Source organism: Bombina bombina, chromosome 5, assembly GCF_027579735.1.
Source record: "Bombina bombina isolate aBomBom1 chromosome 5, aBomBom1.pri, whole genome shotgun sequence".
Lineage (NCBI taxonomy): Eukaryota > Metazoa > Chordata > Amphibia > Anura > Bombinatoridae > Bombina > Bombina bombina.
The window spans coordinates 230,145,731-230,163,657 of NC_069503.1; the positions used below are offsets into that span (position 1 = coordinate 230,145,731).

The 17,927-nt window shown below is 38.8% G+C and overlaps 1 protein-coding gene across 15 annotated transcripts in view; it reads right to left on the reverse strand.

Moving 5' to 3' along the window:
* The window catches only part of SVIL (supervillin), a 766,609-nt gene that overhangs the window by 93,057 nt on the left and 655,625 nt on the right, over positions 1-17,927 (reverse strand). For all 15 annotated transcript variants that reach the window (XM_053713887.1, XM_053713886.1, XM_053713892.1 and 12 more), the window contains 4 exons: positions 16,608-16,780; positions 13,028-13,183; positions 3,885-4,021; positions 3,207-3,354 (listed from right to left, as the gene is read on the reverse strand). In XM_053713887.1, coding sequence (XP_053569862.1) covers positions 3,207-3,354; positions 3,885-4,021; positions 13,028-13,183; positions 16,608-16,780 — 614 coding nt within the window. The remainder of the gene's footprint in view (positions 1-3,206; positions 3,355-3,884; positions 4,022-13,027; positions 13,184-16,607; positions 16,781-17,927) is intronic.

Sequence of the window (17,927 nt, forward strand, 5' to 3'; positions counted from 1 at the left end):
CTGTCCCTTTAAAGATAGATAATCCCTTTATTACCCTCTCCCTAGTTTTTCATAACCAACACAGTTATATCAATATACTTTTTACCTTGTATCTAAGCCTCTTCTAACAGCCCCCTGATCACATGACTATTTAAAATCTATTGACTTGCATTTAGTACTGTGTTGTGTTAACGCTTAAATAACTTCCCAGGTGTGAACACATTGTTATTTATATGGCCCACATGAACTATCAGTCTCATGTTGTGAAAAGCAAATACAAAAGCATGTGATTAAGAGGCTGTCTAAAGAGCCTTGAAACAGGCAGACATTTAGAGGTTTAAATGTTATAAAGTATATTAATCTGGGGGCGGAGTCTGGAGCGCCCGAGAATGGCCGCACAATCTCACTGCTCCGGTCCTGGTTATGCCATAAACAGCTTTACTCTTGGTATACTTAAGAATTGAATCCTAAGAAACCTCTCAAGCATATCCTGAACTCTTGGCTACTAGTGGGCGAAAGCCGAATTTAACCCTTGGTGTTATTCCCTGGACCCAGGACCGGAGCTTCACCTTGAGCACACAGAAGAGGAGGCCATTTTTCTTACATCCTCGTGGCTGCAGAACGTTTGCAAACTAGCCGGGCTCCCATTCTACACTGAAGTTTGTCTTCATTTCTTCTGACCCCCCGGCGGGTACCCCTTGTGGGCCTGTCGTTAGGCAACAGTGCTGTGGAATTTAGTGACAGCCCTTAGACTAGAGAGGTATATACGACAAGTGCTACCTACCAGTCACTGTTCTAATTCAATCAACGGGGCTGTACCTACTATCGCACCAGATTGAGTCTGGGGGAGCAAATCTGCTTGCGCTAATCGCTGAGATCCTGGATGGCCACCTTGTGCGGCTTGAGAGAGCAGTGGATGCGGCTTGGAGGAGAGACAGAGACCTAATCCAACTGAGCAACACTGAAGATGCGAGTGCGGTGTTGCCTAATCTGGAGCCTACTATGGACAGGTGCCTCTCACCAACATCACAGTTTGACTTACCTCCCATGGCCACTGCTGTAAAGAGAAAAAAGTTTATGCCGTTTGATGTTGGGAACCCTGACAAGCCGGTCGAGACGGATCTCGCTGCTCCTGCCCAATCTGCTATTGTCCCCCGTGGTGTGCGCGAGGCGCCGCAGGACAGATTGGCCTGCATGAAGCTAAGGCCCTTCTAGATTGTCCCACCGGCAGCTATTCAGGAGGTACAAAGCACGCAGCAGGCGCTGCAAAGGGTATGGCATATGCCCGATACGGCTCACACTTTAGTTATGGCTCTACATAGTTCAACAGATAGCCTACCTCAGAATCGCAGGCAACGTTCTAGTAGTGTGTGTGTTAAAATAGGGGTAGGCTAGACATTAACAAATGCATGGGCAGAGGTGTTGAGCATTCGTCTTATACCTCCATCACCTACCAAATTGACTCATGTAATCTAGCATGGACTCCTTTAAGAAACACTGCTCAAGGTATCAGTACTCAGAACTGCATAGTCTTGTTTATTTTGTTTTGCTGTTCTCACTAGGCATATTCTCCTAACCATGACCTATAAGTTGTTATTACTATTATTGCTACTGTTTTAACTAATTATAACTTTTCCAATACTGTTAGTCCAGCTTACCACAGATATTTTTCATGGTGGGCCTGTACATCAATAGTTGCTGGGTTTGTATGTAAATGCAGGGCAAGCAAATATGCCTATACTGTTTTTGCTATATGGCTATTAGCCACATTTTCAATGTTTTACGGTCCATAATTCCTACAGTGATTGTGAATCTATCAGGCTGAGATGTTATCAAACCCTAGGAACATCATATTGAAGACATTTATCTCTCACTATCCAGCAGGTTGATGTAATAGGGGCTGAATGTTTATCTACCATGTTTATTACAGGTCGTATATTGTAAAAGTGCTGCTGCTGTGACTCTAAATTACCCTGTTCACACAAGTAATTGTTGATGTTTAACCCGTTTCTCATGTATATTTGCAGTTCAAATATATTTAATCTCCCTCACCTTGTAGCAACAAATTGACCAATGTTACCTTATACTCTGGTCCTCTGAGACACATATAAGTATTCTATTTCCCATTGGCACGCACTGGGTCTCGTTGTCTGCGGCCGGGATGGCGGGATCCTGTGTGTATCTAGGGGTGCGCAGTTGTCTCATGACCCATATACAGGCACTAATGGCCTTAATAATAACACCTCTTAAGTAACTTCACCATTGGTTTACAAATAGGTTCACTTACAGTATACAATAACTCATATTTTTGTCTCTTCCAGGCATTCTATTATTCTATCTCTCTATTAGCTATAGCGTTAGTTTTGTATGTATAGAACAATGCATATGTGTACATGCCCTCCATGCTTCCCTGCCTAATACCCATTACCTTTGGAACAGTAACCTATATTCCTTGTTCCTCTTGTTCTCCCTCACAACTTTATGTAGCTCCTATGCTGATAAACTGACCCCTATGGTAGGTTTCCAGCTGGGATTGTTCACCCCAGGCTCCTCTGGTAAACACACTGGATTGTAAAGAAATCTTATTTTCCCCATACTTAACAAACACACCAGGAAATATAATAAAATTCTGAAGTTTGAAGGCTGAGGCCTCTGAGCATGGGGGTAAACCTTCAGTTAAAAATGTTCATTACTATTTGTGATGGGGTCCAAGAGTGACCTCTTAGATTGGTAAGAAGGTTTAATGTTGGTATTGGCATTTCCTTGAATTATTGTTCCTTTTTTTTTTTCTCTATCTCTGCAGCAGGTGCTTTGTTCCCTGCTTTGCTTAGTATAACTGAGACTACAGGTATTGTCTATCCCTGTGTAACCTATATAATGCATCGCGTCATAAGCATATTCAGTTTCATGTTATATACCGCTGCAATTTTGTATATGTATGCCAATTTATTACCTCAATAAAAATATTTTAAAAAAAAAAAGTATATTAATCTAACAATGTTGGTTGTGCAACGCTGGGGAATGGGTAGTAAAAGCGTTATCCATCTTTTTAAACAGTAACAATTTTTGTGTAGACTGTCCCTTTAACATAGAACAATGTTTTCATAAAACAAAATGTCCCTTGAAAATAAAATAGTTATTTTCTACCAAACTGCAGGCTATTTTTGGAGACTTGCTGTTCTTGAATCTTCACTTCTTAGAATTGTTAAAACTGTATATGAGATTACCTTGATATTCCATCTGACCACTTAGGAGATTCCAGAATTCTCGAGACCCATGTGTGTGAGTATTTATTCCCTCCTCGATTGTTTGTATGTAAGACGCTCTACATCCAATTTCCCTCTTTGTCTGAATAATTGATGCCATTTCAGAAGCCTAAAACAACAACCCAAACGTTTTAATGGATGTTAACTGTGACCAAACAATGAATTCTCTAAAATGTGTTTTATTTTTTTCTGTGTAGTTACATAATTTTTTTTCTTTTTTGTTCAAATGTGTATATTTGTATAATAATATATAATTTGTTTAAATTTATATATTTCTGTAAGATGTTTATCACATTCTTTAGCAAATACAAAAGAAAATGTTTATTAAGCCGTGTTAAAAACAAACAAAAACCATAATTTTGATGACTATAAAAGCTGGTCCAGACAGGTTTTTAACATTTGCCAACTGACAGGGACTTCCTGTCACGACAGAGAGATTAGCTTTATCTAAAACAAAGTGTATAACCTAAATTTAACCTCACAGTTATCTATCTGAACTGCAACAAACTTCCAATAGACCAAAGTGTCACCCTAAACTGCATACATCACACTGCATTTCCTGGATTAAAGCATACAGCTAGCAGGAAATATCACTCAAACATGTGGGCCCTACAGATGTCAACATTTCAGTACACAGACCTTGGCTTTTTCAATGACGTTTGCAAATTCTCCAACCCACAGGAAGCAGGAATGTGGAGAGATCAATAGGAAACAGTCCCCGCTGTTTAAGGATGAAGCTCTTGGCTCAACCAATCTTGACTGAACATGTCTGCGGCCTAAACACAAATAGCTTAATGTAATTATTGAAATAAAGACATTATCCTTTGATCGTCTCTAACAGTAATATTAAGATCTCATTCTGAATACTTCATTGCAATATCACACTGTCAAAGTGCACAACAAATACACCTTTGTCCATATCTTAACTTATTGGCTGTAAGAGCACTGCAACATATTGCTATGCAAAGTACTGCAGCGCTACACTTTTAAACTATTATTTATACCAGTGTCTGTTCAGTTCATCTGTATCCAATCGAGCAAATATAGTGCACTAGGGTCTACACTCTGCTGCAGATATAAAAACTTTACTTAACCTGGTTCTAACACACATGGAATAGATGTATTCACTTTTAAAGAAAAATATATGAACGTGCTAGTTGAGTAGGAATGGGCGAACATTTTGCTATCTTTAAATGTAATATTCAAATTTGAATTTTTAAATAATTTGATTTGAATTATGCAATATTCAAATTTGAAAAATTCAAATCAATTTATCCGTAAAGGTATTTCATGCGCTCTTTTTAAATGAGTATTCACATAATGCAATATTAAAAATAGAAAAAATGAAATCAACATATTTGTATCTATTATGCATCATGTTACTAAATTCGCTACCGCATGACATTGAAAAAGTTTGAATAGTATTTCTAAGATTGAATATTACATTCAAAATTAATTTTAAAAATTGGACTCTCAATATTATTATAAATATTCAAAAAATTACATTTGATTACAGAATTTTACTGTATTTTCCTTCTTAAAATTTGATTCACAGGACTATTCGTTCTACCAAGCGAATTTAGCACGTTCACCCATCCCTATAGTTGAGTATTTTGTCAAAATAACAGAGTGGTCTCCTTAAAGGTATATAAGCAGAATATCTGCTTAATTTGCTGTCCAAATCTTTCAAAGAACCAGAAAACAAAAAGTTGTACTAAATTAATTTAGAGACATTGTAGTATATGTATTTTTAAATCCTTTATGCACAAATTGAAGTGATTTTACATATAATCGGCATAGGTATACACTAAGGGGCATATCTATCAAGCTCCGATTGGAGCTTGGACCGCTGCTCACAAGAGCTGCTGGTGCAATGCTGAATACAGAGAGAGTATTGCTCTCCGCATTTAGCGAGGTATGTCGGACCTGATCCGCACTGTCTGATCAGGTCCGACATACCTTTGATAAATATGCCTCTATGTGTTTGTGCTCTGTGACTGTTATACACTTCAAAAATTACTATGTGCCTCAAAAAATGTTTTTGTGGAACATTCATAAAGCAAAACGACGTTATAGCAAAAAGAAAATACTTGAATTCATTAGATTGTTTTTATTATTACTATTATTATTAGGTATTATTATTAGGTATTATTATTATTAAGTATCTCTTAGCAACTGTGTATTAAACCACAACAAAAGGGAATATGCAGTTGAACTTGCTGATCTGGACCTGAGCAGGATATGGCCGGTGATTAAAGGCTACATGTCACTCCTGATCGATATTCCTGTGCAAGACATGGCCAGTGATGTATTGCTGCTCCCCAAGTGGGATAGAGATTTAAAGGGACATAAAAGTCAAAATTACACATTAATGGCTCAGACAGAGCAGGCATTTTTTACAGACACATGGCTGCACATATATGCTGCTTATCATTGGCTCATCAGATGTGTTCCCATGAGTGCACTGCTGCTCTGGAGCAGACTTAAACTATGTGTTTAACCTATTTCAGGGGGTAAAGTGCAATCATAAAATGCTGTAAAACATTTTATTTTTCCACTTATGTGCCTTAAAACACTAGGAACATTCTAATTCAAGCATATTGCCCCAATAGGTCTCTAAACTCAAATAGCTTCCTCTTGTTTACTGTGCTTCTCACAGAATAGAAAAATAATACTGTTCTAAAACAGAGTCTATCTTTAAAATTTGAATAGGCTATCTGCTGATTTACAAAGTCCAAAACAGATGTTTTGGAATAGTGTGTTGGACTGTGCAACTATTAAATATTGATCAAAGTAAAACAAAATTATTAAGGGCTCTGTCCATATGTGATAAAAACAAAATGTATGCTTACCTGATAAATTTCTTTCTTTCTTGACACTGAGTCCACGGATCTCCTCTAATTACTATTGGGAATATCACTCCTGATCAGCAGGAGGCGGCAAAGAGCACCAAAGCAAAGCTGTCAAATATCGCCTCCCTTCCCTCCAACCCCAGTCATTCGACCGAAGGAAAGAGAGAGAAAGGAAGCAACACAAGGTGCAGAGGTGCCTGAGGTTTACAACACAAAAATAAATAAATAAACAGGGCGGGCCGTGGACTCATTGTGTCAAGAATTTTTTTTTTATCAGGTAAGCATAAATTTTGTTTTCTTTCTAATGACACGGTGAGTCCACGGATCATCTCTAATTACTATTAGGAATCAATACCCAAGCTAGGGGACACAGATGATAAGGGAGGGAAAAGACAGGGTATCTAAACAGAAGGCACCACTGCTTGAAGAACCTTTCTCCCAAAAGAAGCCTCAGCCGAGGCAAAAGTATCAAATTTATAGAATTTTGAATAAGTGTGTAGAGGGGACCAAGTTGCAGCCTTGCAAATCTGTTCCGCAGAAGCTTCATTTTTGAATACCCAGGAATAGGAAACAGCCCTCGTGGAATGAGCCAAACGAATTATACTTCTCAGCCACAAAGAAAGAGAAGTAGTCAAAGCTTTCTGACCCTTGCGTTTCCCAGAGAAAACAACAAACAAAGCAGAAGACTGGTAAAAATTCTTAGTCGCCTGTAGATAGTATTTCAACGCACGCACCACATCTAGGTTGTGCAGCAGACGCTCTTTGTGAGAAGAAGGGTTAGGACACAAAGGAGGAACAACAATTTCATGATTAATGTTCCTATTCAAAACCACTTTAGGGAGGAACCCTAACTTAGTACGCAGAACTACCTTATCCGAATGAAAAATAAGGTAAGGGGATTCACACTGCAATGCCGAGAGCTCAGACTCTACGAGCAGAAGAAATTGCAACGAGAAACAAAACTTTCCAAGATAATATCTTAATATCTAAGGAATGCATAGGCTCAAACGGAGACTGCTGCAGAACTTTAACAAGGTGAAGACTCCAGGGAAGAGTAACAGGTTTTAACACAGGCCTGATTCTGACCAAGGCCTGACAGAAATATTGCGCATCTGGTACTTCCGTCTATGCAACAAAATAGACAAGGCAGATATTTGACCCTTCAAAGTACTTACAGAAAAACCCTTCTCCAGACCGTCTTGGAGAAAAGACAGGATTCTAGGAATTCGAACTCTACTCCAAGAGTAGCCTCTGGATTCACACTAATACATATATTTATGCCATATCTTATGGTAAATCTTTCTAGTTACAGGTTTACAAGCCTGAATCAAGGTCTCAATAAACAACATCGAAAACCCACGCAGCAGTCAGCTTCAGAGAAACGAGATTTGGATGAAGAAAGGGCCCTTGAAGTAGAAGGTCCTTCCTCAGTGGAAGTCTCCAAGGTGGAAGAGAAGAAATCTTCACTAGGTCCACATACCAGATCCTGCGAGGCCATACCGGTGCAATGAGGATCACCGACGCCCTCTCCTGTTTGATTCGAGCAATGACCTGTGGAAGGAGAGCGAACAGGGGAAATGGGTATGCTAGACTGAAATTCCAAGGAACCGTCAGAGCATCTATCAGTACAGCCTGAGGATCCCTTGACCGCGACCCGCATCTCGGGAGCTTGGCAATCTGTCGAGATACCATGAGATCCAGCTCCGGCTGTCCCCATTTGAGAATCAAGTTGTAAAACACCTCCAGATGAAGTTCCCACTCCCCCGGGTCAAAGGTCTGTCTGCTCAGAAAATCCGTTCCCAATTGTCCACTCCTGGAATGTGGATCGCAGATAGACAGCAGTCGTGGGTCTCCGCCCACTGAATAATTTTGGCTACCTCTGTCATGGCCAAGGAACTAAGAGTTCCTCCCTGATGATTGATGTAAGCCACTGAAGTTATGTTGTCCGACTGGAACCTGATAAACCCGGCTGAAGCTAAGGCCAGGCTAGAAGAGCATTGAAGATTGCCCTCAGCTCTAGGATGTTTATGGGAAGAACAGACTCCTCCCGAGTTCATGTCCCCTGAGCCTTTAGTGAGCCCCAGACTGCACTCCATCCCAGCAGGCTGGCGTCAGTTGTCACAATCACACAGGTGGGTCTGAGAAAGCAGTTTCCTGGGAGAGATGATCCTGAGACAACCACCAAGGAAGAGAGTCTCTTGTTGCATGATCCAGAAGAATTCGCAGAGACAGACTCGCATAATCCCTGTTCCATTACCTGAGCATGCATAATTGCAAAGGTCTGAGATGGAACTGGGCAAACGGAATGATGTCCATGGCAGCTACCATCAGATCGATCACCTCCATACATTGAGCCCCTGACGGCCGAGGAGAGGACTGAAGGGCCAGTCAAGAGTCGAGGATCTAGGAATCTATTATGGTTCCCAGGAACACTACCCTTGTAGCTGGAAGCAAGGAACTCTTTCCCAACTTCACTTTCCATCCGTGAGACCGCAGAAAAGATAACATCTCTGTGTGGGAGTTTGCTTGTTGGAAGGATGGCGCCACTGCAATGCCCTGTAACCAGAGCATCGCCAACAGGGATCCCAGGACCTTTGAAAAAATTCTGGGAGCTGTGGCAAGGCCGAATGGAAGAGCCACAAACTGGTAATGTTTGTCTAGAAATGGGAACCTCAGAAACTTGTGATGATCCCTGTGGATGGGAACATGCAGGTACGCATCCTTTAAATCTACTGTTGTCATGAATTGACCCTCTTGAACCAAGGGAAGAACGTAACAAATAGTTTCCATCTTGAAGGAAGGAACTCTGAGGAACTTGGGTAGACTCTTGAAGTCTAGAATTGGTCTGAAATTTCCCTCTTTCTTGGGAACCACAAACAGATTGGAGTAAAAACCTAGACCCTGCTTCTGCATTGGAACAGGAACCATCACTCCCAGGACAGAGAGGTCCCAGACACAGTTTAAGAACGCCTCTCTTTATCTGGTCTACAGATAATCTTGAGAGCAGAAACCTGCCCCTGGGAGGAAAGGTCTTGAACTCTAGTTTGTATCCCTGGGACACGATATCCACTGCCCAGGGATCCGGGACATCCCGAACCCAGGCCTGAGCGAAGAAGGAAAGTCTGCCCCCCACAAGATCCGGATCGGGGGCAAACCCTTCATGCTGACTTTGAATCATTAACGGGCTACTTAGATTGCTTCCCCTTGTTCCAAGACTGGTTGGTCCTCCAGGAAGGTTTGGACTGGTCCTGTTTGGCAGAGGGAGAGGAAGGCTTACCTTTGAAGTTTCGAAAGGACCGAAAATTACTATGACGTCCTTTCTGCTTATTCCTCTTATCCTGGAGGAGGAAATTACCCTTTCCTCCCGTAATGTCTTAAATAATTTCCGCCAAGCCCGGCCCAAACAAGGTCTTACCCTTGTAGGGGATCGCCAACAGCTTAGACTTCGATACATCCGCAGCCCAAGATTTCAACCATAAGGCTCTGCGGGCCAGTACCAGAAATCTTTGCTCCCAGCTTAATAACCTGTAGGGAAGCATCTGTAATAAATGAATTGGCCAACTTAAGAGTCTTGATCCTATCTTGGATCTCTTCAAGGCCATTGTAAACCCTGGTGTACATACATCTTTTTAATTAAGCCATTAAACTTCTTATCCATAGGATATTTAAAGGAACAGCTATCATCTATGGGAATAGTAGTTCTCTTGGCCAAAGTGGAAATCGCCCCTTTCACCTTGGGAACCATCTGCCAAGAATCCTTCATGGAGTCAGCTATTGGAAACATTTTCTTAAAAATTGGGGATGGAGAAAAGGGGATCCCTGGTCTCTCCCATTCCCTAGCAATAATCTCTGTAGCTCGGTCTGGTACAGGGAAAACCTCCACCATGGAAGGTACATCAAAGTACTTGTTTAGCTTACTAGATTTCTTAGGATTGACTACGACAGTAGTGTCTGAGTCGTCCAAGGTAGCCAAAACCTCCTTAAGTAACAAACAAAGGTGTTCCAGCTTGAATCTGAAAGATACGACTTCTGCATCAGAAGAAGGAATTACACTGTCCGAGTCTGAGATTTCACCCTCAGACGCCACCGATGTTTCTTCCTCAGACTTCTGGGAAGGAACATTCGGAATAGCCACGACTGTCAGAAACCTTACTCCCTGATTCCTTAAATCTCCTCTTGCGCTTTCCCTGCAGCATGGGAAAAGCATTCAGCACATCAGTTACCGCAGAAGATATGTGGTTAGCAATGTCATGCAACGTAACTCCAACCGGAGTGTGAGAGGAAATGCAGGGCACTGCATGTGTGAACGATAAAGTTTGGGACACTTGAGAAGAAAGCTGCGGCATATATTTAACAGGAGACCCCTGAACAGCATCCGCCTTAGACAATGATGGCTCAGGATCAAAAAGTCTATCCCTGTAATGCAATGTTCCCTCAATACATGAGGATCAAAAAGGGATTGGTGGTTCCACATTAGCATCAAAACACAAAGTACAAGTAACATTTTGGAGGGCCTCTTGATCCATCTTTACCCAATATTTGAGCAAATAAGAAATAAAATACTTATATTTTAATTTAAAATGAATGCAAAAAAAATATTTTTACTGTACCTTTAAATTTTAAAAATAACTATTTTTTAGTGCAAAGAAACAGTTGTTCTATAGCACCCCAGACAGCCTCTACACTTCAGCTTAGCTCTGCTGAGGTGCCAACCTGCCCCGCTGGTTGCCGGAGACAATAGCTAGATGAAATCCAGACTCAACCCAGAGCTGCTCCCACCGGAAGCCAGCGACCGTTTCACTGAAAACTGCAGAGCCGCAATAAAGTAAGTCTCCCCTCCGCATCACAGGAAGTGAGAAAGAAAAGCGCGCAAAAGACTCTCTGCCGCCTCAGACAGCTCCGCCCATCGTGGGCATATCAAACTAACCTCTTAACGTAGGCAAAAAGAATAACTGGGGTTGGAGGGAAGGGAGGTGATATTTCACAGCTTTGCTGTAGTGCTCTTAGCCTCCTCCTGCTGGCCAGGAGTGATAGTCCCAATAATAATTAGAGATGATCCGTGGACTCACCTTGTCAATAGAAAGAAATAATTCATAGAATATTCAGCTGTATCGTGAATCTGTTATTTCACACTGTAGTGATGGATAAGGTCAGTACAGTAAGTTTTACAGTGTGCACATCTATAAAAGGTAAAAAAGTGCTGGACTTTCAGGATCAAAAATAAATAATTATTCATCTATGCCTCATGCTTAAATCAAATATACATCAAATTTCACAAATACCGTTCTACAGGTGTCATAAGGGTATTGTGATCAAGGTTGGAATTATGGTACTGCATAAATTAAGGATGTATTAATATGTGAAGGTTTTCTTGAGTGTTTATAATAATTATACATGGTATTTTTATCTTTACTTCTGTAGGGAATATAATCTATCATGCGTTCACATGTTGCTTTGTTTTGACATTTGGTGATCACATGGTATTGTGATGTTGCAATTGGTATGGGCGGTGTCATGGTGACATGTGGACAAGTGACCGATTGCTGACGCATACATTGGTTACCAACAATGCTATAAAAAAGTGAGTTGGGTATTGATGAACACGCCGCTGTTCATACTGATGGAACATTTTTTTTAAAAAAAGGTGTCAGCAGACACCGAAACCTTATGATGGAGATTGTACGGAATAAATATGTTTTATTTTTATTTTTGTTACTAAAGCCCAGTGAGTGCTTTATTTGTCTACATTTACTGAAATGTCTCAAATATATAATATAAATATAATATTATATTTTATAATACTATCTCAAAGTTCAAACATTTTAACATATAGTATACACTGCCATAAATCACTCAAGTATTAATTTTTCCAGAACACAATTAAAATTATAGAATATTTTGAACATTTTAAGTTAATTTGTTTTAATTACTTCAGTGTTTTTTAGACAATTTCCTAAATAATAATATCTTAAATTACAGAGACATATCAATAAAAGAACAAATAGGAAGTGAAACTCAAAATGAAACAGGTTTCAGATAAGAAACTTTAAAATTTAGTTTTATCTAATTTACTTTGCACCCCCTGGTATCTTTTGTTGAAAAGTATAGGAGCAGCAATACACTACTGGGGAGCTAGATGGTGACTATGCACATTCTTCTCGTCATTGGCTCATCGGATGTGTTCAGCTAGCCTTTGCAGACATTAAAACAAAGTAATATGCTAGCAACCATGCAATAATCAATTGCTCAAGCAAATTAGAGTATTTTGTTTTTACACCTTTACATGTCTTGGCATCTACAAATGAAATCCTGAAACAAAATGACTTTAATGTGATGGTAATTTTTTTTTAAAAAACAGATCTGGAATGTTAGTGATATTTTAGATGGAGTTTAATTCACCAGTTGTAATGAAGATGCGCTATAAATTTACTTTTTAATATAGATATTAAACTCAAATACCTCGCACTCTGCAAAAGCCAACTTTCCTGTGAGCAGTTTGAATTTTTGTCCAATCAGCACTCTAGCTTCCACAAAAGTGCCATATGGGTAAAGTGCTGATTGGACAACAATTTAAACTGTTAGCTCCCAGAAACATTGACTTTTGAAGTGGGCAGTGGAGTGTGCGGTATTTGAATTTTATATCTATATTAAAAAGTTAAAGTGCATCTTCGTTAAAATTGATAAATTAAACTAAAATATCACTAACATTTCGTATCTTATTTTAAAAAGGAGAGTTTACCATCACTATGTCTTAGCACCATACAACCTGGATTTTTAACCTATATCTATTATATATAAAATAATCTATGCCTTAAAACTATCCAAAATAAATTCATACATATTTTTTATGATGTCTTTATTTAGACTGAGCAAAGTCAGGAGAGGACGATCTCTGCGTGATTCAGCTCAGACCCCTGCAGACATCATTACCTTTAATCTGTATTAGCATAAGCTTCTTATAAGGCACTGCACTGTTGTTGGAGTGCTGTTCTGTAAGGTTTACGCTTCGCAAACTGACGCTGCTGAAGTTCTCTTTACTTGCCAGTCCTGCAAGCGCCACTTCTGAGAAGTTTGAGTTTTTAGACACTAAAAACAAACAAAAAAAAACCACGTTAGGAAAAGGTACAGTCAGATTTAATAAAGCAGAATATGCCATTTCAGCATTTATGTAAACAAACTCTTCTGTACTGTTTGTGCTCAGATGAGAGTTTTCAGAAGTGCTAGTTGGGATAAAAATCAGAAAATGTATTTGAGAACCAGATTTAAAAATCTGCACATTAAACCCCCCAGTACTTTATGGGGACTAAAACTAGGCACCGATTTCTTAAATATTTAAACTAGTGCACTTTAAAAAAAACAAATACATCAGCATATTCTCGGTTTACATTTATTTAGTGGTTTATGTCCCTTCTAGCAAATCTTCTCTCGCAATTGTGTAAAAAGCTAATGTGACCAGGTAAATTCATCCAACAAGCACCTCTATTGGAAACCAATTTAACATGTTCCAAAACTAGGCTGACCATATTGCCGCTTTAAAAAGGGACACATATGTTTTTATAAGAACCCTGACATATGTATTTTTCATGTGTGTTCCTTCTTAAAGCGGCAATATGGTCAGCCTATCCAAAACCCATTTACATGCTATGTGTGTGCTCTTAGCATGTTACTATAGTTCTATATTGGGTCTGCTGTTATTACTTTATTGTGAGGCAGCTACATTAAAAAGGGAAATGAAACCCATTTCTTTCTTTATTATTCAGATAGAGCATGCAATTTAATAACTTTCTAATGTACTTCCTAGTTTTACATTTTCTTTGCTCTCTTGAAGCAGGGATATATTCTCAGGAGCGTGCGTGTGTCTAGAAAACTATATGGCAGTGTTATCCATTTGCAAGAACACTAGAGGGCAGCACTATTTCCTGCCATACGCACTACTACAGACAACTACCTAGATATCTCTTCAACACAGAATATCATGGCAACAAAGCGAAAGGAAACTTTTTTTTAAATTGTATGCTATGTCTGAATCACAAAAGGTTTGGGTTTCATTGCTGTTTAACAGTATGAGGGCTGTGTGTGTGTAAAGGGCCTAGCACTAATCTTAAAGCAGTAAAGCTTAGTCACATCCTAGAGATCAATGACCTGCTCAGTGTTGCCATGGTTATGGCACTAGTCTGGCATTATAGGCCTAATGGTATTTTCCATGTTCTACTCTGCACCTTTATAGTATGATAAATGTAATAGTACATTATATAACAATGTCACAAACCAATAATATCATTGCTTAAATGTGATCACATGACACAGCTATACAAGCATTTGAATCCTTAAAGTGAAGGTAAAGTTAACTGTATGTCATTGTGTAGTTTTGCTTGTTAACCTAAATGAATGGTACTTTAATTCATCATTTTTTTAAAAATTAAATATAAACTGAGATTTATATCGTTATACTTACATTTTGGCTATCCATAAAATCAACCCTTTTTTTTTTTTTTTTTTCTTGCAATGCCACGTTTTTTCATCATCCAATTGAAATTCTGGCCGTTAGGTGTCCAGAGATCTACGTCATTCGCCTCCTGTATCCTCCTGTATCCTCTGCGCATGCGTTTAGGATCCCTGAGATCTACGTCATCCTCCTCCTGTATCCTCTGCGCATGCGTTTAGGAATGCGTGTAGGAAAAGTGCGCGCCCGTTTCGCGCATGCGCATTGCAAAACGTTTTGTATTATAGTATAAGACTGCCGCAAGTGCTTTGCAAGTGGATTACCGCATGTACAAAATTCACTAATACTAGAATAAAGCTTATAATGTATTTTTTCCTCATACCTGCCTCTATAGTTATACAACGCTATGCGCATGCGTTGTTCCTTGTGTGCTCATGAACACGCTTTGGAGATACGTATAGAGCGTGTGGGACCGCTCTATACGTCATTCATTATGAAATAAGGAAATGGCTGATGGGAGGAGTGAAGAACGGCACAGTAGGGTGATTTTAAAGATCTTTATTATATAAATATATATACTTTTTCAGAAAAGAAGTTAGCGATTATAATGTTTTAACTGTGAGTAAATTGATGGTGTATAGGGATAGTTGAAACTTTACTTTCACTTTAAGATGACATAACCTTCAAACATGGATATTTTTAAAGGGACATAAAACCCAACATTTCTCAATCATGATTCAGATTAAACATACAATTTTAAACAGCTCTCCAATTTACTTCTATTATCAAATGTATTCGTTTTCTTGCTATCCTTTGTTAAAAAGCAGGTAAGTAAGCTCAGGAGAGTGCACGTCTGCAGCACTAGATGGCAGCAATTCTGCAACAATGGTATACATTATCAAGAGCACTAGATGGCAGCACTGTTTCCTGTCATGTAGTGCTTCAGACAATATGTACGATACCTTTCTAGACATCTCTTCAACAAAGAACAACATGAGAAGAAAGCAAAATTAATAGAAGTAAAATGGAAACTTGTTATAAAATTGTATTCTTTACCTGAATCATAAAAGAACATTTTGTGTTTCATGTCCCTTTAAGGGATCACTGCCATATGAGATGGGTTTGATTGACCTTTAGATTTGCTTCTGTTCTTTGAAGCTTCAATATAACAATTAGACCAGTATCTATACAAATATTTGTATATAGACTATCTTTATAAACCATAGTTTATAGGTGAGAAAGTACTTTAATTATACCTTAATTACAAGTAAATTGTTTAATGTATCCTTGCTAACCAGCACCATTTTTGCAAAGACAATATTAAAGGCATTAGAAAGTCACATTTTCTCTGTCACCCCTATAGGATATTTCAAAACATATTACTATTTCCTTCTTTTTCTAGTGAAAAAAAATAAAAACAACTTTTGATCTCTGTAAATAATATATGTATGTGCTTATTCAGGGAGTACACAGATCCCCATAGACTACAATGTAAAGGCACTTTTCAGTGCCCCACACCCCCCAACCTTAGCCCCATAAAACTGCTTTGTGCAGGGTTTTTTTTTTTTTTTTTTTTTTTAACAAAAATAAAAAAAAAGGATGCTAATTTTTTATTTAAAAAAAAAAAGCAAAATAAACTTTATTTTGGGGAAAATTGGGGGATATTTAAAAAATTAAACCAGGAGTTCTGATCTCTGGTTAATTTTTGGAGCGCTAATTGCAACCGTGAGCTTGCGGTAGCATTAACCAGCCACTTGTAATGGCGGGCGAATTTGCCAATTTACAGAAGCGCAATAAATTAGCACTCCACTTGTAATCTAGCCCTAAATCGGAAAGTTGTTTAAAATAGTTTGCCCTATCTGAATCATTAAATAAAGCTGTTGAGTATATTATACATTAATAGCTGGCAAACATAATTATGTTTTATACATTAAGTTAAAGCTCATGAAATCGTGTGATTGGGTGAAATACTTTGGTTCCACTGTGAGGTGCAATATCTCATGGCCTTGTGCAAAAGGATATCAGGCCTAAAGTGCCGCTGTGAGTGCGACGATACCACAGACTTACTTTTCTCTACTTTCATTCGCTTTGACTCCATGAAAGCGACATTGAGCCTGGTCTCGGTGTACTCCTGCAGGAGGTCATCCCTAGCTGCGAGCATTTTCAGTGGGTTTCCAGAGGCCTGGACATTCCGTGCTGGCCTTACTGCACGCTTGTGCTCAGCAACAGCAGAAATCAGTCTAAATAAATGAGAAGAATCATAAATGCAATTCTAGGCTTTAACCTCCAATGCTCTAGAATTTGTTATACACAGATGTTATTTGATATTCTGTGAATAAGTAATTGATGAGTGAATATGGACAAAAGTACATATGTTACACAGAAACTGTACTGCGCAAGCCAAAGGCGTGACACTGATTTACTTTATTTATGCTCAGCTATCAATTTCCCTTGGTTCAAACCCATAATAAAATTGTTACATGCTTTGGCACAAATTATTATTTCTAAAATATATGATCTGTGAGTTAGATATAAAAAGGAAGCTTGCAATATATTTTTCTGTTACAATAGTTAACAATACTTCCAAAATAGAAACCAAAATAAAAAGACCAAAAACTTTGCTCAGACAAGCCTAAAATACAAAAATAAAATATAAAGCAGAGCATTTTATATTGGCTTAATACAATCCTATAACGTAAGTGTCAAGTCCCTTTATCTCATTTTAGTAAAAACAAAATGACATTCAAGTCTCCGTAAAAGGACATAAAAGTTCAATAAAGGAAATGCTCTTTTTTTGTTTAATCCTTGAAAATGTGTTAAAAACAGTTAAAAGGCAGCTCCAGAGCAGCAATGCACTACTACGCCATAGTGGAAACCAGCCAGTGACTCAATACCCAGAAGCAAGTGTGTAGCAACGAGACATCAGCATAAGCACAAGTGCATCAACAGAATGTTCCAACACGTATGTCCCTTTTACACTAATACTATATGGTTAAAAACTAAACAAGTGTGACAGGTGCAGGTGAATTTATGTTCACAATCATACCAATCAGATCAGTATTTAAAGGGACTTGAAACCCAAAAAATGTTCTTCATGATGCAGATACAGCATGTGATTTTAAACAACTTTCTAATTTACTTCTATTAGCAATTACTCTTCGTTCTCTTGGTAACTTTTGTTGAAAAGCAGGGACTATGCTTAGGAGCCGGACCATTTCTGGAGCACTATATTATTATCGGTTATTTGTAGAGCGCCAACAGATTCCGCAGTGCTATTAACAAAGGTGGAGTACAAAAAACAGTTATAGGGATCAAATGGGTAGAGGGCCCTGCCAAGAGTTGCACTGTTGTAGTCAGCTCTTGAGAAGGTGATCAACAAACAGCTGG